Source organism: Mastomys coucha, unplaced genomic scaffold, assembly GCF_008632895.1.
Source record: "Mastomys coucha isolate ucsf_1 unplaced genomic scaffold, UCSF_Mcou_1 pScaffold21, whole genome shotgun sequence".
NCBI lineage: Eukaryota > Metazoa > Chordata > Mammalia > Rodentia > Muridae > Mastomys > Mastomys coucha.
The window spans coordinates 13,834,930-13,856,265 of record NW_022196904.1 but is presented as its reverse complement, the minus strand read 5'-3'; the positions used below and the strand labels follow the sequence as shown (position 1 = coordinate 13,856,265).

The window sequence follows — 21,336 nt, the reverse complement described above, 5'->3', positions numbered from 1 at the left end:
GCCCCTGCCTAGAATCCCCCAGTGAGGGGCTGGGGGCGTGGTTCAGATGTGCAGTATTTCTTAGAATGTTCAAAGTCCTGGATTTCATCCTCAGCACAAGAAACAAGTGAAGTGTGAATGCATTGTCTTCTCATGGAGGAAGCCAGAAGTTAAGAACTATTATCATGCAGGGTTCAAAGCAGGCAAGACAGCCTATCGTGTAGTAGTAGTTTCTTTTCATCCTTCAGGGAAGTTCCTTAAAACGGAAAGTAAACAATTCAAAATTGCTTCAGGAAGTCCCTAAAACTGACCAGATTCTCTAGAACCCAACCTTACTAAGAGGAAACAGCAAAGGCTTCTGGGAGTCACTCAGACCAGCCAAGCCTCCTGGTATTGGATCAGACCAACTGGGTGAGCCTCCTGGAAAGGAGACTCTCCAACCTGTTGAGCTGCCTGCAAGCTGTGCCGGGTGTTTCAGGTTCCCAGAGCTGTCACCCATGCCTGGGTGAGTTTTAGTGACCCAGCTGTCCTTGAGTCATTTCTGCTCCTGTAAGTCACCCCTCACCTATACTCCTGTGTGTATCCACGGTAAAACTCATTAGTTCACTAAAGTGGACTTTGACGATATCTGCACTTTGGTCTGTTGTGGGCTCCCATCTGGAGTGAGCAGTCGTGGGTTGCATCTCCCCAGGAAAAGTCTGCCACACAAAGTCCACAGAAGGGAAGTGACTTCTTAGCTACCAGGCCTTGGGGGGGTACGGGGGGAGGTGAGGTAGGGAGTGACTTATGCAAGGTGTCCTCACTCTTGATGTTTAGGATATTCTAAAAGTTGCTACCTCAAGATGGACTTATTGTAAGGTCTGTAATGCCAGCACTTGGGAGACCGAGAAGGGAGAATGTGAAGCTCCAGACCAGCCTGGGCAGTTTACTGAGATCATGTCTCAAAGGAAAAGCAAGCAAGCTAGCAACCAAGGAAAACTCCATAAAATAGTGTAATAGCAAACCTGATTGTGTGAGCCACACCCATGCTCATGAAAGCAACTTTAATTATGCCCGGTGGCTCACCGGACAAACATGCAAACTACATCAAAACAGAAAAGTCTGCAAATGGACGTGTTTTGGGAATAAAAAGGAGTCCAGCCAGGAGTGAGAGAGAGAGGAGAAACACTCAAAATTGTTAGTGATGGTGGCTGGAGAGATGGCTCAGTGACTAAGAGCACTGCTGAAATATTAGCACCCCATGGCTGTTCACAGCTCTCTGTAACGTCAGTTCTGGGGGATCTGATGTTCCTATACATGTAGGCAAAGCAATGCGTGGAGATAACATGAATAAACTGAAAAATTATTAGTCAATGATGAGCAGCTTAAAGGATATGCAATCGTGTCCCAGAAGAGCTGCCATTCGACATCTCTGAGGGGTCTGTATGTAAAAGGTGCTTGCTGTCAAGCTTGATGGCTTGAGTTTAGTCCCCAGGACTCTTTTAGAAGAAGGAGAGAACCCACTCCTTCCTGGGGCTTGTCCTCTGACTGACATAGGTGTGTAGTATACAGGCTCCTTCCCTCAATAACTGAGGGAATAAATAGGAAAAAGAAAAGCCAGGTGTGGTGGCACATGGCTTTAATCCCAGCACTAGGTATGCAGAGACAGGTAGATCTCTATGAGTTTGAAGCTAGCCTGCTCTACATAGTTAATTCCAGAGCAGACAGAGCAAATTAGTTAGACTGGGTGGTGGTGGTGGTGGTGGTGGAGTAGGGTAGGATGGAAGGGGGTTGGGAATTAAAACTTCGTGGCTCTTTAGCGCCACCTTGTGGGATCCAGATACACTGCTGCTCCAATGGTCCCTGTGATGACTGCCTTCAACTCTTTTGACCTACTCCAGCCACACTTCCCCCTCCTCTGGCAAGCTGAACCTGACTCCTAGCCGGCCAGTGGCCTTTGCTCTAGCAGTGAAGGATGAGTTCCGGGATATACGAGGCACTCCGGGCTTCAATGATTAGAGACGACTCACAGACACAGGCTTATGAGGGGTCCGATGGTGTCGGTCACCTGAGCCTTTGCATCTGTACTCTGCTGGGGAGCTAGATGTGGAAGAGACCCAGAGACAGTCATGGATGGGTTTGGAGGGCTGCTATGAAGTACTGCAAATTAAGGTCTGAGGATGAGCTGACTCCATCAGCCCCTGCTTTGCCGAAAGGCTCCCATGACACTTCTGGTCTCCTTGGTCTGGGATTATCCCTTAAACTTTGATTATTTTCTTTTACCCAGTGCATAGTGATCCAGAGATGAAGCCACAGTCCCTTTTGGGGGAGATGAGAAAAAGATCAGTGATATCTACTGCTAGCATTTATTGTTGTTTCAATGCTGAGGATGGAGTCTAAGGCTTCACTTTATGCTAAGCAGGGGCTCTACCACTGAGCCACGCCCCCAGCCCCTCACGGGGGGGGGATTCTAGGCAGAGGCTCTACCACTGAGCCACGCCCCCAGCCCCTCACTGGGGGATTCTAGGCAGGGGCTCTACCACTGAGCCACGCCCCCAGCCCCTCACTGGGGGATTCTAGGCAGGAGCTCTACCACTGAGCCACGCCCCCAGCCCCTCACTGGGGCATTCTAGGCAGGAGCTCTACCACTGAGCCACGCCCCCAGCCCCTCACTGGGGCATTCTAGGCAGGAGCTCTATTACAGAGCCATCATGCCCCAGCCTCTTTTTGTTTTGCTCTTGTGTTTTATTTTTCTTTATATATATGAACATTTTGCCTGCATGCACATGTGTCATGTGCATGCGTTTGGATCCACTGGTGCTAGAGTTAAGGATGGTTGTCAGCTACCATATGGGTGCTAGGAATTGAACCCAAGACCCTCTGCAAGAGAGGAAGCAAGTACTCACAACTGCTGACCCATCTCTCCAGCCCTGGTTTTTAAAAATGTATTTATTATGTGTGTAGGTACATGCATGCCATGGCATGCATATGGAGAATTCAGAGGACAACTTGTGGGTCCAGGGATCGAACTCAGGCTTGGAAACACACACTCTTCACTAGCTAATCTATCTCATAGCTCCTCTCATTTTGAATCAGGCTTTACTAATTTGTACAGGATGATCGGGGTCTCCAGATCCTCCTGCCTCAGTCTTTCTAGTACCCAGGCTTGCAGGCAGCCCTCCACGTCTGGCACCTTCTCTTCCTCCTACCCTGCTTCCTGCAAAGGACTCTGAGACTTGGATTGTGCTGAGGGGCTTATGTCTCTGCCTAGGATTTCCCTCGCTTGACCTGAAATTCTTTCTATATATCCTCTGGCCTCACTTAAAGGTGGAGACACTGAGAAGACTGTTGGTAGACATCATAGAGTACCCTACCCAGATTCAGATTTCCTGGGTGATGTAGTCTTATGGGGACATTGTGGTCATGTGACCTGCTGTTGCCTAAACTATTAGGACACAGCCCAGGGCTCTGAGAACAAGTGTTCCTGCTGGTCTGTTTGGTTTCTAGAAACCATGAACGACCAGCCAGTGTCACCATCCTGCCCTCTGACTCTCCACTGGCTGCTTTGCCTTGAGTCCCTGTTAGTGGCAGCACCTGGCTTGCCTTTGACCCCGGTATGCTGCCGTTTGTGCCCTAGCCCCTGGGGTTCACAGGGGAGCCCCACTCGATTAGGGTTTCTGTTTCTGGAGCAGCAGTTCCCCTTAGGTCCTGACTTCTGAGAAAATGAGCATTGGGCACAGCGGCACAAGCATACCTGTACTCTCATCGCTGGGGAGGTGGAGGTGTTTGAGGCCAACGTGGACTCTATGAAATCCTATCACAGAATAAATGAATAAATGGCCCGAAAGCCGAATGGAAGCCAAGTGTGTGGTAGCACCGAGGACCTGAAGGCTGGAGCACGAGATGGTCGCGGTTATTCTACCTGGAGTTTGAGGCTAACTTGGGTTACAGGATACCCTGGGTTAAAGAAAAAGGAGGGAGAAGGTTGGAGATACAACTCAGTGGTTCAGGAGGGCTTACTCCCCTTGCAGGGGACACAGGTTAGGCTCTCAGGGTCTACATGGTGTTGGCATTCTCCTGTAACTCCAGTTCCAGGGGATCCAGTGCCTTCTTCTGCCAACAACGGGCTTCTTCATGCAAGTGGTGCACATGCGTATATTCAGGCACACACATAAAACAATCTCCCCTGGGGAGAAAAATAAGAAGGGGAAAATTCAGTGATATATTGTACAGATGGCTCAGTGGGTTACAGTACTGGCTACTTTTATAGTAGATACACGATCCGTTCCCGGTACCCACATGGTGCCTAACAGCTGCATGTATCTTCAGTTGCAGGGGATTTACAACCCCCTTTAACCTCAGTGGCCACTGTACACACACGGTGTACAGACATACAAGCAGGCAAAGCAATCCATCACATTGAAGGAACAACTGGAGAGCACAGGCTGGAAGTGGATGGAGCTGTAAACTCAAGCCAGCCCTTGGTGACCAGTGAGGCTTTGCATACCACGGGTGTCAAACATCGGCACTAAAATTGGAATCTGTGAAGGACTCATGACATCCAGCCCACACCAAGCCATCAGGGCGACGCCGCATGGCCACAGGCAGCAGTCCACAGAGGAAGACTCACTTGCTGGACACAGAAGGTGGCTGTTCATGTCACCAAGCTCCACACACAGGGATGCAGTTCCTGACACCTAGGACAAGGCCCCCAAGAACACAGACCCCTCTTTCCAACGATTCCAGGATGTCATTGGGATACACAGAGTCTCCTGTTTTCACATGGTAACTCTCACCAAGGCAGAAGGATAAACAACCTGGAACACAGGCTCTTCCCCGTTGTACACTGTATTGTTTCTGACCAGAAACACACTCACCGTGGCTTCCAAATAACTGAAGGATCAGCTTGTCACCACATCCTGATTTTGGTGACAGCTGACTTCCACCACTGAGAACCAGGTCTGACCTTGCCACTCTCACTTTGGTTCCACTACATCCCTGCTTCTGGGCACAGCCACTCATACCCTAAGGGTGTGCTGCCTTCTCTACCCCCCACCCCCGGGAAGAAGTATTTTTAGTTGCAATTAACCTTCCAGCCAGTTTCCCTCTTCCTGGGTGGCCCATCAGACCCTACTGATTAGGGAGAACTAAGTGAGAGTCAATTCTGGTCTCCGAGATCATGGGGTTGGGCAAGAGAGCACTACCCACTTCCATCCCACAAGTAGCCAGAGTCTAGCTGGAGTCCCCTGGCCTGCTGATGAGACACTTGCCTGTGCCAGGCTGGGGCAGTGAGTCTGCAGCTGCCTCTCCTGTGGCAGGACTCAGACTTCTTAGTATCCTCCCATCCCCTGGATCCAACAGTGAGTGGCATGGAGGATCGGATTGGTGGTCCTTCCAGCTGCTGGTCCCTCATCTGTCTCACTGCAGACTCCCAGGGAGTCCTGGGAGAAATAAACTCAACTCATCCTAGCCACAAAACCAATATCACACCCTGGAAATAGATCACGTTAGCTAAACATTTATTTTTGTTAATTTTACTTATGTGCATGTGTACATATGTGCATGTCTGTGAGTGAATGCCATGCGTGTGCAGGTGCCTGTGGGGCCGGAGAGAGTGTTGAGTCTACTGGAGCTGGAGTTACTTGAGGCTCTGAGGCACCCGTGGTGGGTGCTGGGACACACTGTCCAGAACTGCTTTAGAGATTCCCGTTTTGGTCTTACTCTGTAGCCCAGGCTGGCTCAGAGCTCACAATCCTCCTTTCTATGCTACCAGAGTGGTGGTGTTGCAGGCAGGTCTTGATCTGTAGCCCAGGCTGGCTCAGAGCTCACAATCCTCCTTTCTATGCCCCCAGAGTGGTGGTGTTGCAGGCAGGTCTTGATCTGTAGCCCAGGCTGGCTCAGAGCTCACAATCCACCTTCCTCTGCCCCCAGAGTGGTGGTGTTGCAGGCAGGTCCCACCACACCTGGCCTCTATGTTAGCTTTTTAAAACATTAAGAATTTTGGTGTTTTTTATTTTTAATTATTTGGTTATTTTGAATGTGTGGGTGTTTTTTTCTGCATGTATGTACGTACACTACACATATGCAGCACCCATGTATGTACATATGTGCAGCACCATCAGAAAAGGGTTCTTGATCCCCTGGAACTGGAGTTACAGATTGTGGTGAGCCTGGGGCTGGAACTCAGTGCTCTGCAAGAGCAGCCAGTTCTCTAAGCTGCTGAGCCATCAGTCAAACTCCTATTTTACTTTAAAAGCTCTGTGTGTGTGTGTTCTCACAGACTCGAATTCCACACTACAAGTGTGGAGGTCTGAAGATAACTTGTGGGAGTAGGTTCTCTTCTTCTACCATGAAGGTTGTAGGAAACAAACTCAAGTTGTGAACTTGGGTGGTAAGCACCTTCACCTGCCGAGCCATCTCATTGGCCCCTTGTTTAGATTTAATCTCTCTCTTCTTTGTCTCCCCGTCTCTGTCTCTGTCTCTGTCTCTGTCTCTCTCTCTCTCTCTGTGTGTGTGTGTGTGTGTGTGTGCCACAGTGAATTGTGGAGGTCAAAGAACAGCCTCTTATTGGGGAATTGTAGGCAGAAGCTCTACCACTGAGCTGTGCCCCTAGCCCCTCACTGGGGGATTCTGGACACCAGCTTTTCTGTCAATCCACATCTCTACTATCGACACTTCCTCATCATTAAGTAGTTCGAGATTAGCTGTTGTGGACAGGATGCTGTCACTCCATGACACATTGCGAGTCATCTGCAGTTATTGATATCATACAGAGCATTCACACAAGCTCTGTGCACCCACTGTGCCATTATATGTTAGTGGCTTGAACATGTATAGGTTGGTGTCCACAGGGCATCTGGAACAGACCATCCACAAAGCTGGATGGAGCTGGTTGGTCTCCATAAGCAGGTACTCAGACCTGAGCTCCCTGAAAGCAAGCAGCTTTGTGGTGTCTTGGGCAAGTATAGGTTGGCCCTTGAGTTTGTTGGCTTCAGTGCTGGGTTTCTATCTGCCTTGTCAATCACTGTCACAGCTACCCTGGGTATGAGCAACCACTGAACTGGCCACCCACACAGGAACTCAACCTTAAAAAAGGTTTGTATGCTGCTTTTTTGAGAACACCTTTTGGTATTTCCTTCATAGGGGGAGCTCACACCCACTCCATGGCATACATGTGGAAGTTAGGGAACAGCTTATGAGAGCTGACTTTCTCCTTCCACCATGTGGGTCCTGACTAAAGAACTTGTGTTCTTTAGTCTTGGTGGTGGCTTTAACCCACTGAATCATCTCAACAGCTCTGGTTTCTGTGCTGTGATCTTTGTAGGAATTCATTGTGTGTGTGTGTGTATGTGTGTGTGTGTGTGTGTGTGTATGTGTGTATGTATGTGTGTATATGTGTGGGTATGTATGTGTGTGTATGTGTGGTGTGTGTGTATGTGTGTGTGTGTATATATGTGTGTGCATGTGTGTGTATGTATGTGCATGTATGTGTGTGTATGTGTGGTGTGTGTGTTTGTGTGTGTGTATATATGTGTGTGCATGTGTGTGTATGCATGTGCATGTATGTATGTGCATGTATGTGTGTGTGTGTGTGTGTGTGTGTGTGTGTGTAGGTCAGAAGGCAACTTGTAATCTGTTCCCTCCTCTCTCCATGGGATACTTGGGGGTCAAACTCAAGTCATCAGTTTTGGCTGCAGGCATCTTTACTCACTGAAGTATTTGGCTGATCCCCATAACCACTTTTAAAGTCCAGCTATGCCTAGTGTAAGAAGCCAAGTACAAGCAGAATGACCTCAATAATAGTATCCATTTTGAGCCATAGAATTTGGGGGCAGCTTGTTACACAGCAACAGCTAACAGATACATATGGTACTTCAGAGCTGGAATCAGGAGAAAGATGGCCAGTGACTGTTAGCATTTGTGGTTCTTCAAGTTACCAAGGACTTAAAATCTTAGAAGACAAATGAGAATTTTGATTTGCATTTTTAAGACTTTATCATTAAAAAAGGAAAAGTAGAAGAATGCCAGAGAAGGGAGGTGGGGGAGGCAGAGGGCAGGAAGATGGAGGATTCTCCCAAACATTGGATCTAGGTGACCCTCCTTCCTTGACCATCCTTGCCCAACCCTAGTCTCTTCTCAGTCCTGTATTGGGGCCCCAGACACCATCTTCTTCAGACCTTGGCCCAGTTCTTGGCTCAGGTCCTGAGCAAAGGGAAGGGCAGAAGAAGGGTTCAGGACCTAGAGGCCTTGTCTTTGCCCTTGAGAGACCCTCAAGTGGGCTCTTGGTCCTCAAGCTACTGGGGGCCCCAGGGAGGTAGGCGTTGAATGGGGTGGGAGCTTTGGAGGTGAAGTCCTGAAGCCCAAGGACCAGCAGGGACCAATTAGGTGCAAGGCTGGTGGTCATAGTCAGAGGCTGGGACCTGTGGGAAGGAAGGTAGAAGTTAGAAAGTACTGCATTGGTCCCTACGATGGATGAGTGAATAGATGGGTTAGATAGGTGCTGAGTGAGCAGATAGATGAATGAATGGAATGATGGATGGATGGATGGATGGATGGATGGATGGATGGATGATGGGTGGATGGATGGACAGGTGAGTGAATAGGTGGATAATGGATGAGTAGGTGCATGGCTGGCTGGCTGTGTAGACAGGTGAGATAAGTGAGTGATGCATAAATGGGTGGATGAATGGAGAGATGGATGGATAGATGGATGGATGGATGGATAGAGAGGGGGGTGAATGTTCAATGAATGGATAGATGAGTAGACAGGGGTGAATGGGTAGATGATGGATGGGTGGATGTATGGATGGATGGGTAGACAGGTGAGTGGGTGCATGAATGGATGGATGGGTAGACAAGTGAATGGGTGGATGGATAGATAGAGGTATAGATGTATAGATGGGTGGGTAGATAGACAGATGGATGAAGCATCTTTCCATCACCCTTGGGAAATCCTCATTTCAGGAACCCATATTAGCATTGTTCTAGTTGGATTCACTGCTGGAGTTTAATGAAGCTTGAGACTGCTGATCCCTAGACTTCACTCACTTACCCTTCTTTTGACTCCAGCCTCTATAGGTAATGCCACTCTCCTTCTAAGTTCAGATTCATCCCCATTGATCCTAGAAAGTGAAAGAGAAGATCAGTGAGCCTTCCTGCCCATGGATACCCTAACATTCCCTCACCCCTTCCGTTACCCAGGATTCTTCACCAGGATCAAATGAGTCAAGTGTTTTGAGAAGGTTCTGAGCCAAGCAGTGGTGGCGCACGCCTTTAATTCCCATACTTGGGAGGCAGAGGCAGGCAGATACCTATGACTTCAAAGACAGCCTTTCTACAGAGTGAGTTCTAGGACAGCCAGGGCTACAGAGAAACCCTGTCTTGGAAAAGGAGGAAGAGGAGGAGGAGGAGGAGGAAGAGGAGGAGGAAGAGAAGGAGGAGGAGGAAGAGAAGGATGAGGATGAGGATGAGAATGAGGATGAGGAGGAGGAGGAGGAGGAGGAAGAGGAGGAGAAATTTTTGGCTTTTTAAGAAAAACTAGTCTTCAGGCAGTGGTGGCACACACCTTTAATCCCAGCACTTGGGAGGCAGAGGCAGGCGGATTTCTGAGTTCGAGGCCAGCCTGGTCTACAGAGTGAGTTCCAGGACTGCCAGGGCTATACAGAGAAACCCTGTCTCGCAAAAAACCAAAACCAAAACCAAACCAAATCAAACCAAAACAAAAAAACTAGTCTTTAATTTGCCTGAGGCAGGAAGAACTGGAGCAAGCCAATGATACCATCTTCTTCTCCCTGTGTGGAGGTCAGCCATGAATCATTTATGAACTGAGACTAGAAACTGTATGGTTAGAGGTAGAGCCTGGTATTGGAAGTGGCTCAGCAGAGACAGGGAACTTACCTGGTGTCCTGACTGTCACTTGTGGCTGAGTCTCTGTGTAGCCTGCCATGGGCTGGCCCTCAGGGTTGAAAGATGCACCCTGCCCTAGGAAAGGGGATGGGATGTATGGTGAGCCTCAGGAGGCCTACAAGGGTGTTAGTGTGCAGGCAGAACGTCAGAAGCCCTATGGAGGGAGCTAAGACTGAGACTCAGGCCCAGAAGCACCTCGGAATGGGTTGGGGTACAGATGGAGGCCTGGGAGCCCCTTAGGGAGAGTTGGAGTAAGATAGACTCCCTAGGAACCACAAGAATAGGTTTGGAGCCAGATGAAATGGCACACACCTTTAACCACAGCACTTGAGAGGCAGAGGCAGGCCGATCTCTGTGCATTCAAGGGAAGCCTGGTTTACAGAGTGAGTTCCAGGCTAGCTAGAGCTACATAGTGAGACCCAGTGTTAAGAATAAAATTAAAATGTGTTAATACTTAAAAAGATTGGGGTGTAGACAGAGCCCGAGGAGCCCATGGGAAGGCGTCTGGGTTCAGATGGAGCCACAGAAGCTCCAAGAAGGGATCAAGGGTACAAGATGAGTCCCAGGAAACCTCAAAAGATGTAATGTAGACTCAGGCACAGGAGGCCTGGTCCTACCTGAGAATGGAGGAACTTTCTGTCCCTTTTGTACCTGTGCGATTAGACTGGTCAATCATGGGCTGCACTATTCGTCTCCGGGCATTAATAAACCTGGGAAGTGATGGGGGAAAAAACAGTGTGAGGAAGTATTCAAGGGGCCAGAGAGCCACAAGAGGGACAGCAGAAGGAGTCCAGATCCTGACTGCCAAGACCAAGGAGTGGGAGATGGTGTTTCAGCACCGCGGACAGCACCCAGCCCAGTCACTCACCAGTTGTTCACCTGCAGGATGGTGAGCCCCGTGTCCTGGGCCAGCTGTTTCTTTTGCTCTTCTGAGGGGTACGGGTGCTGCAGCCACCAACAAGAGTCATTCTGCTTGCCCCGCTGGTGTCTGCTCCCTAAGGTCTAGCCTAGTATAACTGGTTCCCAAGGCAGGAGGAGGGTGGGAGAGCCACTCTCTCCTCCATGGCCAAAGGGGTTGAGCCCAACAAAGCTTTGGGCAATTTACTTCCCACCCCCACCTCTCACAGCAACCAAAGGCAAACTGGGCAGGAGGGGACTCACACGCAGGGGAGGCCAGCAGCCCTACCCATCTAGTCCTACTCAAGGAGTCCCACGGGGTCCTTTTACACCTTCTTCCATTTCCACTAGATACTGCTCAGCTGTACCTCCTACCCTTAGGGTTTCTTCCTGGAGCAATGACTGGCCTCAAACTTGCTATTTAGTTGAAGACAGCATTGCCTCCTGGGTAATGGGGTTACAGGTGTGCCCCACACACCACATCCTGTTTATGCAGCACTGGGTGGAATCCAAGATTTCCTCACCTTAGACCCCAATCCACCAAACGTAACTCAAGCCTCCTGTTTAAAATTATATTTATATTCTCATTCTCTCTATCTTTCTCTCTCTCTCTCTCTTTGTGTGTGTGTGTGCAGGTGTGTGTGTGCACATGCACAAACCTGCATGTGGAGGTCAGAGGACAACGTGTGGGAGTCAGACCTCTCCTTCCACCAAATGGGCCCAAGGACCAAACTTAGGCTTTGCAGTAAATATCCTGCAGAGCCATCTCAGTAGCCCTGATAGTGTGTGTGTGTGTGTGTGTGTGTGTGTGTGTGTGTGTGTGTGTGTGCAACAGTCTTCCCATGTAGCCCATGTTTTCAAACTGAGAATCCTCCTGCCTCAGCCTTCTGAGTGCTGGGATTGCAAGCATGGTCTGTCATTTCCAGTTCTAAGTTTCCATTTTTTTTTCTGTCCTTTTTGCTCTGTTTTTAATCTATCTGCTTGTAGCTTCTCCATGTCTGCTTATTAGTCTCCCTCCACAAGTCAGTGTGGTTCAAGAGTTAAGGCTAGATTGTCTGTATTTGAAACTACGTCTGACTGGGTGACTTGAAGTAATACCCTTAGCCTCTTTGGACATTGTCTTCACAGTGCAGTTAGTAATAGAACACCCTCCAGAGGGTACCCAGGGACAATGGCGGATGGATGATTGATGGGTGGGTGAGTAGAGAGATGGAGCAGGGACTGCTGGGAGGACCCGTCTCTGGCTCTTGGGGCTTGTTCTCTGGGATAGCAACCTCCCTCCCTCTCTCTGTGTCCATTTCCACCCAAATCTGAAGATTCTCACCGAGAGATGCTGGAACAACCAGGCCCTCATGATGTTGGTGGCCACTTTGGGGAAGATCCCCCTCTTCTTGTTCCGTCTGCGTTCCAGGTCGAGGTCCTCATCCTCTCCTGCAGAGCTGGGAGAGGCCACACTTGTGTCCAGCCCATCTCCTGGGGGGTGGGGGAAGACATGCCCAATTGGTGCTGGTAAACAACAGAGGACCACAACACTCTCACCCAAGACACCAGACTGCGACTGTGTCCCTAAGAGTCTCCTTGGAAGTCTAACTTTAATCCTCAGAGCAACGCCTATGTTTCCTCTGTCCCTCCTAAGTTTCTCACCTTGGTCACTTGAGTTGTCCCCACTTTGGGAGGCCAGGCCTCCACTGGATGGACCCGGGGTCCCCAAATGTACAGACCCACTGTCCTCATGGTCTCTGATCCATGTAGTATTCTAGGAAACAAGAATGGGACATCAGGGGGAAAACTTAGGGAACCCAGGCTTTGTGGGTAAAACCTGTTCCTGCTCTTCTGTGTGATCATAGGTGAGTGACCTTGCCTCCCTGTGCCATTTTCAACGATAGCAACCCCCACCTTGGAGTGAAAACTCACCTGTGTGCAGGTGTCTAGTGGTTGGCAGGTAAGCAGAAGCTAGCACAGTCTATAGGACACCCTCATCTGATACCCTCAGGACCTCAGATAACCTCAGACTCTGAAAGCCAGGGGTGGTGATGCCCATTAATCCCTGTGTTCAGAAGGCTGAGGTAGAATTGCCATGAATTCCAAGGAACTCTGAGTCACAGGGTAGGACTTTTCTTCAAAAGAGCAATAAACTACACAAAAAAGCAAACAAAGTCTTAAACATTTTGAGCTGGGATACTGGGGCAGTGGGTTTCCTCTCACCCTCCCAGCAGGAGCCTGGGCTCATCTCAGCACCAAACCCATTAACGTGCTCTGGCAAACCACAGGAATATTAACTAAGTGGGAAAAATACAGGCTATAAATAGCCTCTTATTAGTTCAGGTTGGATTTTTTTTTTTGCCAATGAATTTACACCAAGCTTATGAAAAAAATTATTTCCGTATGTGCTGTCTTTTTTTCAGTGCTAGGAACAGATCCTAAGTCATTTTTCATGCTAGGCAGGGGCTCTACCCCTGAGCCACACCCCAGCCCCCTCACTGGGGGATTCTAGGCAGGGGCTCTACCCCTGAGCCAAACCCCCAGCCCCTCACTGGGGGATTCTAGGCAGGGGCTCTACCCCTAAGCCAAACCCCCAGCCCCTCACTGGGGGATTCTAGGTGGGTGCTTTACCACTGAGCCACATCTTCAGTTTTCAGAATTTCATGTAAGGGAGTTCAGATCATATTTTTGTTTGTAGGCTTTTTTTTATTTTTTGAGACTATTTTTGAAACTGTAGCCCAGTCTATTTTGAAAACATACTGTGTAGTTCAAGATGGCCTCAAGCTCACAATGATCCTCCTGCCTTAGCCTTCAGAATTCTGAAATTCCAGGCCTATACCACCATGCCAGACTTTCCCCTGAGACTTTTATGTATTGTATAACTGAACATGACCTTTCTGAGTGTGAGTACTCTTCCCCTAGAGTACCTAGATGGCAGCATTGCGCACAAAGGGTCTGTGTGTGACTCTGTGGGGACATCTGTGTGTGTGTGTGTGTGTGTGTGTGTGTGTATGTGACCTCCAGGTAACTGTCCTTTGAGGACAGCCGAGGGTGTGTGAAGTCTGAAGAGGGAGCTCCCTGGGAGTGATACCCAATCTTTTCATGTAAAGTTCTCCTGAGATTCTGATGAGTTTGGGGACAAAGTGTCTGTGTGAGTGTGTGTGTGTGTGTGTGTGTGTGTGCGCGCGTGCGCATGCCAGAGTTGTATCTGGTGCCTTGCTCAAATTTTCTCCACCTTATGTCCTGAGGCAGGGTCTCTTGCTAAACCCAGAGGTCACCAATACAGCTAGCTGGCTTGTTTCATGTCCCTGTCTCTGCCTTGTACGTGCAGGGGTTAGAGTCAGGCGGTCACAGCATCTACATGGCTGCTGTGGATCCAAATTCCAGTCCCTAGGCTGGCATGGTGAGTACTTTTCTCACTGAATTGTCTCTCCAACCCCAACCGAGGGTTTGTGAGGCTCTCCTGTGTGACAGTGTGTGAATGTACAACCCAGGAGTCCTGCAGTGTACCTGCCTCTGACTTTGGGCTGTGTCATTGCTGATCTGTTGACAGCGTCTGGGTGTGGCCTTCAGGTGACTTTTCTCCAACTGAGGTGGCTTGCAATCAGTGCAGCTGCTATGCGTTGCCTATTGTTCTGAGCTGATTCCAGCTTATTTATCTTTATTTATAAAACTACATAGATGAATATGAAGCTGCATGGCTGCTGGGCAACAAGGGCTTTTTGGGTCAGTCTCTGTCCAAGTGTAACCTTATCTGAGTTTGTTCAGCAGTATCTAGTAGAGCTCTTTGGCTCCATCAGAGATAGCTATGTGGCAATGTGTGTGCACTGTGGTCATACTTCAATGGCAGTGCAGGAGTGACTGTATGGCCTGTGCCGTTATCTTGGGGTCGTGGTTTGTTTGAGGATGTGTAACAGCTCTATAATCTATTGTCTCCCAACCGTGGTTTGTTTCGGGACTTTGGGTGGCTGTAGGGTTTATGCTACTGTCTCATGGTTGTGGCTTGTGCCACACAGGATGTGCAGCAGCTCTATGGTCTGTGCTATTGTCTCATGACTGGGTTCTTTCCGGACCTTGGATGGCTGTAGGGTCTATGCTACTGTCTTGTGGTTGTGGCTTGTTTCAGGAGGTGGTACTCATTATGGTCTGTTGACTATGGCTTCTATACCTGGCTTAAGCTGGTTGGTTGTGTATATGTGTCTATGCCAGCTGTATCTGTGGGTTGTTGTGACATGAGAATGTGAGTGTATTGTACACTTCATGGTTGACATTTCTGAGGTGTTCAGATGTGAAGCATGCCTTCCTGCTGTGTTCATGCCTAGCTGTCATTGCCCGGAAGTGCATAGTGGCCTGTTGATGCCTACCTGGTCTGGGAGGCTGGGGCAGGAGGCTGCGTAGTCCTCAAGATCCTCCCGGCAACCACCATCCCGATCCTCAATCACCAGGTCTATGGGCATCTTCCCCTTGAGGCAGGTGATGTAGCGGTGACAGAAGTTGTCGCACAGGTCGTGGACCTGGGAGGGCAGCGGGGTACTGGGGGGGCCACCCGGGGGAGCCAGGGCTGGGGTGTACAGGGTGAGGGAGCATTCTGCTTCCACTCCAGTGGGGAGTAGGGAGAGAGGAGTTAGAGGGTGGGGGTGGGGCAGGTGCAAGTGAGACACCCTCACCTTCTCCAGCTCCAGCAGGTGGAACCGGAGTACCTGGATGGCCTGGACCATCTGCAAACAGAGGGGAGGAAGAAAGGAGAGCATCTAGGTGCACACATGGAATCCCAGCCACGTGGAGGGGGCTGAGGCAGGAGGATTGCCCACAAGGACCAGTCCGGACTATACAATAGGTTCCTGGACAATAGGGTGAGACACTGTTATTATTATTTTTTTAAAGATAGAGAAAGACCCTTAAGACAGTACAGCAAAGAAAATGACAGAGACAGAACAGAGAAACCAACTGGGCCAAAGGAGAAACAGAGTCAGGCTTAGTAAGTCAGCATCAGGAAGAATTTGATTGATGGCTGAGATAGAAAGAGAAGCGACAGGGAGAGTCCATCACAAGGGGAGCTGAGAGGTGCTGTGGCAGTGCACAGCCTGTACCCCAGACTGCCTGCCCTCTGCTTTTGTTCCCACCCTCCACCTAGTGAACTACATTTCCCAGAGAGCTTTGCCAATGGATGAGGTCCAAAGAAAGTGCTGGCGTGCAAAGAAAGGGTATTTCTCACTAGTTTTCTCTTTCTCCCTTCTCGCCCCTGCACTATGTAGGGCAGTGACATCACGTGCCTTGGCTCCCTGGTTCATGAAGCTAGAGTGGCAGAGCTGGGGTTCAGTCTCTGACCACCTGGAGTTCTCAAAGGGGCAACACTCTTGTGGTTTGTGACTATGGGCTAGTGGTTTCCTGTCCTCATGCCTCAGCCAACCCCAGGAACACGAAGGGGAAGGACACGGGGAGGGCCTGGGCCTCACCAGGTTGTCCAGCTCCGGGTTGGAAGAGAACAGCGGCCTCTCAGAGCGGATCTGGGAGGGAGAAGAGAGGCCAGGCAAGGTGGTCCCGCCTCCTGCCCGCCCTTCCTGCTGCCTCCCCTGGTGCTTCGTTCTGGGGCTGCCCACCTGCTTAGCAAAGGCAGCAATATCCTCATTGAAGGAGTCGGAGGAGCAGACATCACCACCTGGGGGCGAACCCAGCCCAGCCGAGGCCCCATCACGGGGCGAGCATGTAGCCAGCTCACACTTCTCAAAGACCAGGGCCAAGAGCGGGAAGAGGGGGTGTCTGTGGGGACAGGAAAGTGGGCACTCATGAGGGGACTAGGGATTGCTCAGAGACAGACACGAGGAGAGAAACAGACCCTGAGAGACACAAAGGACACTCTGGGGAGCTCCTGCTTGTCCCTAGACCCACTTACCCATAGATATCATCCTTCTCTCTCTTCAAGCTGTCGCTGTCCAAGGCTGGAGCTTGGGGCTGGGGAGGCCGGTGTGGGGTGTAGGGCCCAGGGGCTCGAGGTACTGAAGGGGCTGCCTCCGAAAAACTGGCCAGGGTCGTTGTGTGCTCTGTAATGCCGGGGTAGTGGCGCAGCTCATCATACTAGAAGAGAAGGGACAAGACCCAGGGAGGTTAGTGTCCTCAGGGCTCAGCCTCCTTACCTAAGGTCACACGACATGTATTTCAGTCTCCAAGGATCCCGGCCTTCACAGAAGCACACAGAGCAGTCCAAGCAGGGATAAGAGTCCTACTCAGAGACCCCAAAGAAGACTGGCTCAGGTCAGGGGACATCCAGGAAGGAGTTGGGTGGCTAGTAACCGAGGGAGAGATAATGGCAAAGAAGCATAGAGACAGAGATGTTGGGGGAGCCAGCCAGTGGGGGAGAACAGGGAGGGAAGGGCAGGGTCTGACAGGAGGTACAACCTGGAAAATCCAAAAAATTCACCTGCATACGCACAGCTTCTTCCTATGTATTTTACAAGTATTGGGTTCCAGGGCCTGGTGCATCCTAGGCAGGGGCTCTACCACTGAGCCACACCCCCAGCCCCTCACTGGAGGATTCTAGGCAGGGGCTCTACCACTGAGCCACACCCCCAGCCCCTCACTGGGGGAGTCTAGGCAGGGGCTCTCCCAGCTTTGTTTGGTTTTGAGATAGAATCTTACTTTGCAGCCCATGCTGGCCTGGAACTCAGAGCAATCTTCCGGCTTTGACCTCTGGGGTGCTGAGATTACATTATACACCTCTGAATGTCTGAACAACTTATTACATCCAACATGTAAATCCACCATACCCATATCCACACACAGTTGGGCACACAGCCGACATACACACGCATGTGATACATGCACATATATGCTATAGGGTATGTTCTCCAGAGCATGCAGACTTAGAACACCACACCTGGAACGGCAAGAGACAACCCTACACACACACACAAACACAAACACACACAGAGACATTCACACATACAGAGACAGAGAGAGAGAGATAGAGAGAGAGAGACAAAGACAGACAGAAACAGACAGACAGAGAGCTCACCTAGCACCAAGTCAGAACTGAATGAACGAGGAAATGAAAGACATTTAGCACAGTCTGACAACAGTCAAATATATTTGGGTGAGGGTAACCCCATTCTACCATACAAATAGCCCCAACCAGAAACAAGAGTATAGGAACAAGAGTATAGGAGCCAGATTTCTGGGTCCTCCTGTTAGAGAATCACCATGGGGCAGGACCTTTGAGTTCTAGGTAGAAGACTTAGCAGTGGGGAGACTGGGGCTCCAAGAGGCAAAGGGCTCACTGATAAGAGGCAGAGGGTCCTGTGTGCTCCAGCCGACCTGGTTGCACTGGGCCACCTGTGTGGCTGTCACTCCTCTTTTGCTTCTGAGGCTAACTTCTCTAGGCATCCTGAAGTGAATTCACCTGCTCCTGCTGCTCATCATGGACCCAGAAGATGGGTCTTTAGCTCCTGCCAGGTCTGGCTCCAAACCTTACTCTCAGGGCTCCCATCTCTCCCCCTGCTCTCCCTTGTCTGGCAGCTCGGTGAGATGTCCCACCCCTAACCCCAGGGTGGGTCTCAGACAACAGAAGCCTGGGGAAAGGCAGACAGGAAGAGGGTAGGGATGGGGAAGACCCAAGAGACAGAGGGAGTAGGGGAGCGGGGAAGTGAGGGGGAGAGGGAGCGACAGAGAGGAATAGAGGGAGGGGCAGCAGGGACTCTAAGGGGCAAAAAGGGACATTTAGAGGCAGAAAGGGGCTCGGGGCGGGACAGCACGGCCACCTACCCTCCGGGCCATGAGCCGGCGCCGCGCGTCCTGGGCTCGGGAGGTCACGGCCTGGGGCTCATCGCGGCGGGAGGTCCTCGAGGTCCCCGCCGGGTGCCGGGGTCTCCGAGTGGCCAAGACCCGCGGATCGCGGCCGAGGGTGGCGGCGGCTCCTCCGCTCACACGGGCCCGGCCTGTGTCACATCCGGAAGTTCACGCGGAGACGCTTAACCCGCTGTCTGCCGGAGCGGGGCCTCCTCCCGAGCGGTCCCTCTCCTGTCTTGTCCCTCCCCTCTCCTCTGAGTCCCCTCCTCCCGCTCCTTCTCTGCCTCCCCTTCTTCCCCCTGTGCTGTCCCCTCCCTCCTCCTCTCCTCTTCTTGGGCTCCAGGTCTGCCTCCGCCCACCTTGGCCTTTGTATGTCAGATTCGCGGGGTCTTGTGTCTGGAGCTTCCCTCGGTCCCCACCCTCCCTCTTGGTCCTCTCTGCTTCTTGCTCTCTCCCTGCCTGGCCGCCAGGGGTCTACAGTAGCTTTTTGCCCCTCCTCTGGTCATTCTTCTGCCTCTGTCTCTCCTGTCTAACTATGGGACAGGATTAGAGCAAACCAGGCATAGGAAAGAATCACACATATTTTAATTTGTCTTCTTGCTCAGTTTTTGTCCCTTGTCTCCCCAGGGGGACAAGGGTGCTGTCCGCCCGAGGCTCCAGTGTGTGTCTAGAAGTGACAAACTATTGGGTTGCTGGAGCATCCCTCAGGGATTGTGTGTGCCTCTGTCCTTCTAAGCCTTGTTTTCAGGAAGGCCCCTAGCCAGCATGGAGTCCGCTCAGCTGCCCCCAGGGGAGCAGCCTGGGACCTCCAGTGTGTGTGTGTGTGTAAATGGGGGAGGGGGTAAATCGTGGGGCTGCAGACAAAAGCTGCCAGTCAAGCCCCAAGACAAGCTTTGGAGTGGAGTTCCAGTGGCAAAAAGTAGTTGTGCCAGGGGTGTGTGGCACTCAGGGAGGCTGAGGCAGGAGGATCATGAGTTGGATGCAAGCCTGCTTATATGGTAAGATTCTGTCTCCAAAATCCAGAGGGAAAGAGGAGGATGTGGCTGGAGGAGGAAGAGGAAGGAAGGAAGGAAGGAAAGAAAGAAAGAAAGAAAGGGAAACTGAGAAAGAGACAGAGAAGGGAACAGAATCTGAGGGGTGAGGAAGGCAGCAGGTGCCTGCTCACTTGCTCACTGTTGGAGGTGTGAGCCCTGCTGGGCTAGCTGGAGGTACATTTTATGACTCCCATAAACAGCGCCTGGCATTCCTTCATCTTCTCTGCTGGAAATAAAACAGAAGCCAGGGCAGGGGTGACAGGTGGGAGGGCCTGAAGCATGGTGTATTCCGAGGCTACGGAGGGAGGACTAGCAGGCACAGGAGCCTGGTTCTTCTCAGTTCCTGAAGGGTCTCCTCTTATTGTCCCTGAGTCTGCCCCTCTCTTTCCTCACTCTGTTCTGTCGTCTGGGACACCCACAGATCCTGATGGAGTCCAGACCTTTCTCCAACATGCCTTTCACTCTCTGCAACAAACCAGGGCTCCAGATTTCAGGGGACCTTGCCTGAGTGTGGGCTTGTGACACTGCGTGGGGTCTCCCTTCAGGTTTCCCCACTTTGGCCCTTTAAGGCTGGTGGGGGGTGGGGTTGGTTACACATATCTACCCCCAACATAGGTACTGTGAAGTAGCAAATTGATTTAAATAACTTTCAATTAAATGTGTATAGAACCTCTGTCTGCTCTTCCCTCCCTGACTACCCTCAGTGGAGATTCGCGGTGGGGGACCCAGCAGTCTGGGGCCACAGCCTTGATCTGTGTCTTTGGGGAGTCACCTTTGTCCTTGTGGGACCTGATTTTTGGGTAGGGGGATGACAGGGTCTCATGTGACCCAGGCTAACAAACTCTCTGTGCGATAAAGGATGACCTTGATGCATGATCTTCCTGCTTCAGCCTCCCAAGTGCTAGGATTCATTGCTATGCTTGACTCAGAAACTTGAGTCTGAGCCCAGGGTGCCACCTCACTCAGTCTGAGGTGGAAGGAGGGAAAGGGGTGGACAAAGAAAGGCACAGGGGGTGATGACAGAAGTAAGAGGATGTGTGTGCCCACAGAGAGCTGAGCTGGCTGCTGTTAACTCTGAGCAAGACAATCTAACAGCTGCCAGCAAGAAGCAGGGGCTAGGGCTCATGGGCATAAATCTTTTTAATTAATGAAAGGGACTGGGGGAAAGATGAAGAGTGTCTGGATGAGAAATTGATGGGAGAGGCGGTGGCTGCAGGCAGGAGGCCGGCAAAGCTCGAACGCCCCAGCTTAACACATATGCATAGATTTGCACATGTGCACACGCACACACAGTGTGTATGCGTGTACACAATCACTGGCCTGTTCTCCCCTGAGCTCTAGCCAATGTGATATGGCTGCTTCCCTAACATGATATTGGACCCTTTCTCTGGGACAGGAAGGGCTGTGGCAGCCAGGGGGGGCTTATTGGCTGGTGTCTCCTCTGGGAGGGTGGTGTTTGGGCCACTCTGCATGCATCTGGATGGAGCTGGGGAACTGTGCTGGGCTCTGCTTGTGTAGCTGCTTGGGACTGCTCCTGGGTGACCCCACTTAACCCAGAGGAGGGCCCCAGACTACATCCAGCACCAGCCCTCGATAAGAGCATGGGGATTCCTAAGGCTTCCCAGCGCAGTCTCCTGGGCAGAACTCTCCCATCTGGCTTCAAGCCATGGGGGCTGTGACTATGGTAGGGACCATACCCTCAAGGTTCTCAAGGGATCCCAGCACCTCCTCTCTCTGTCTCTTTCTCTCCCTCGTTTTCTTCCTCTCTGTCAGTCTG

The 21,336-nt window shown here is 51.0% G+C and overlaps 1 protein-coding gene across 10 annotated transcripts; it reads right to left on the bottom strand.

The window, feature by feature from the left end:
• Nucleotides 1-7,934: 7,934 nt before the first annotated feature.
• Meis3 (Meis homeobox 3) lies at nucleotides 7,935-18,982 on the bottom strand. Of its 10 annotated transcripts, none has more exons than XM_031385412.1 (14): nucleotides 18,885-18,981; nucleotides 18,502-18,674; nucleotides 16,637-16,818; nucleotides 16,344-16,503; nucleotides 16,200-16,250; nucleotides 15,411-15,494; nucleotides 15,108-15,257; nucleotides 12,406-12,517; nucleotides 12,086-12,234; nucleotides 10,733-10,809; nucleotides 10,516-10,574; nucleotides 9,856-9,939; nucleotides 9,011-9,080; nucleotides 7,935-8,378 (listed from the first exon to the last, which is right to left on the bottom strand). In XM_031385412.1, exons 2-13 carry the CDS (start codon nucleotides 18,511-18,513, stop codon nucleotides 9,031-9,033), a joined length of 1,170 nt encoding a protein of 389 aa, XP_031241272.1. In that variant the 5' UTR covers nucleotides 18,514-18,674; nucleotides 18,885-18,981; the 3' UTR covers nucleotides 7,935-8,378; nucleotides 9,011-9,030. The 10 variants fall into 10 exon arrangements, with proteins under 10 accessions (XP_031241272.1, XP_031241274.1, XP_031241273.1 ...); XM_031385414.1 differs by having other exon boundaries at nucleotides 15,108-15,206; XM_031385413.1 differs by having other exon boundaries at nucleotides 15,411-15,461; nucleotides 18,885-18,980.
• Nucleotides 18,983-21,336: the final 2,354 nt, after the last annotated feature.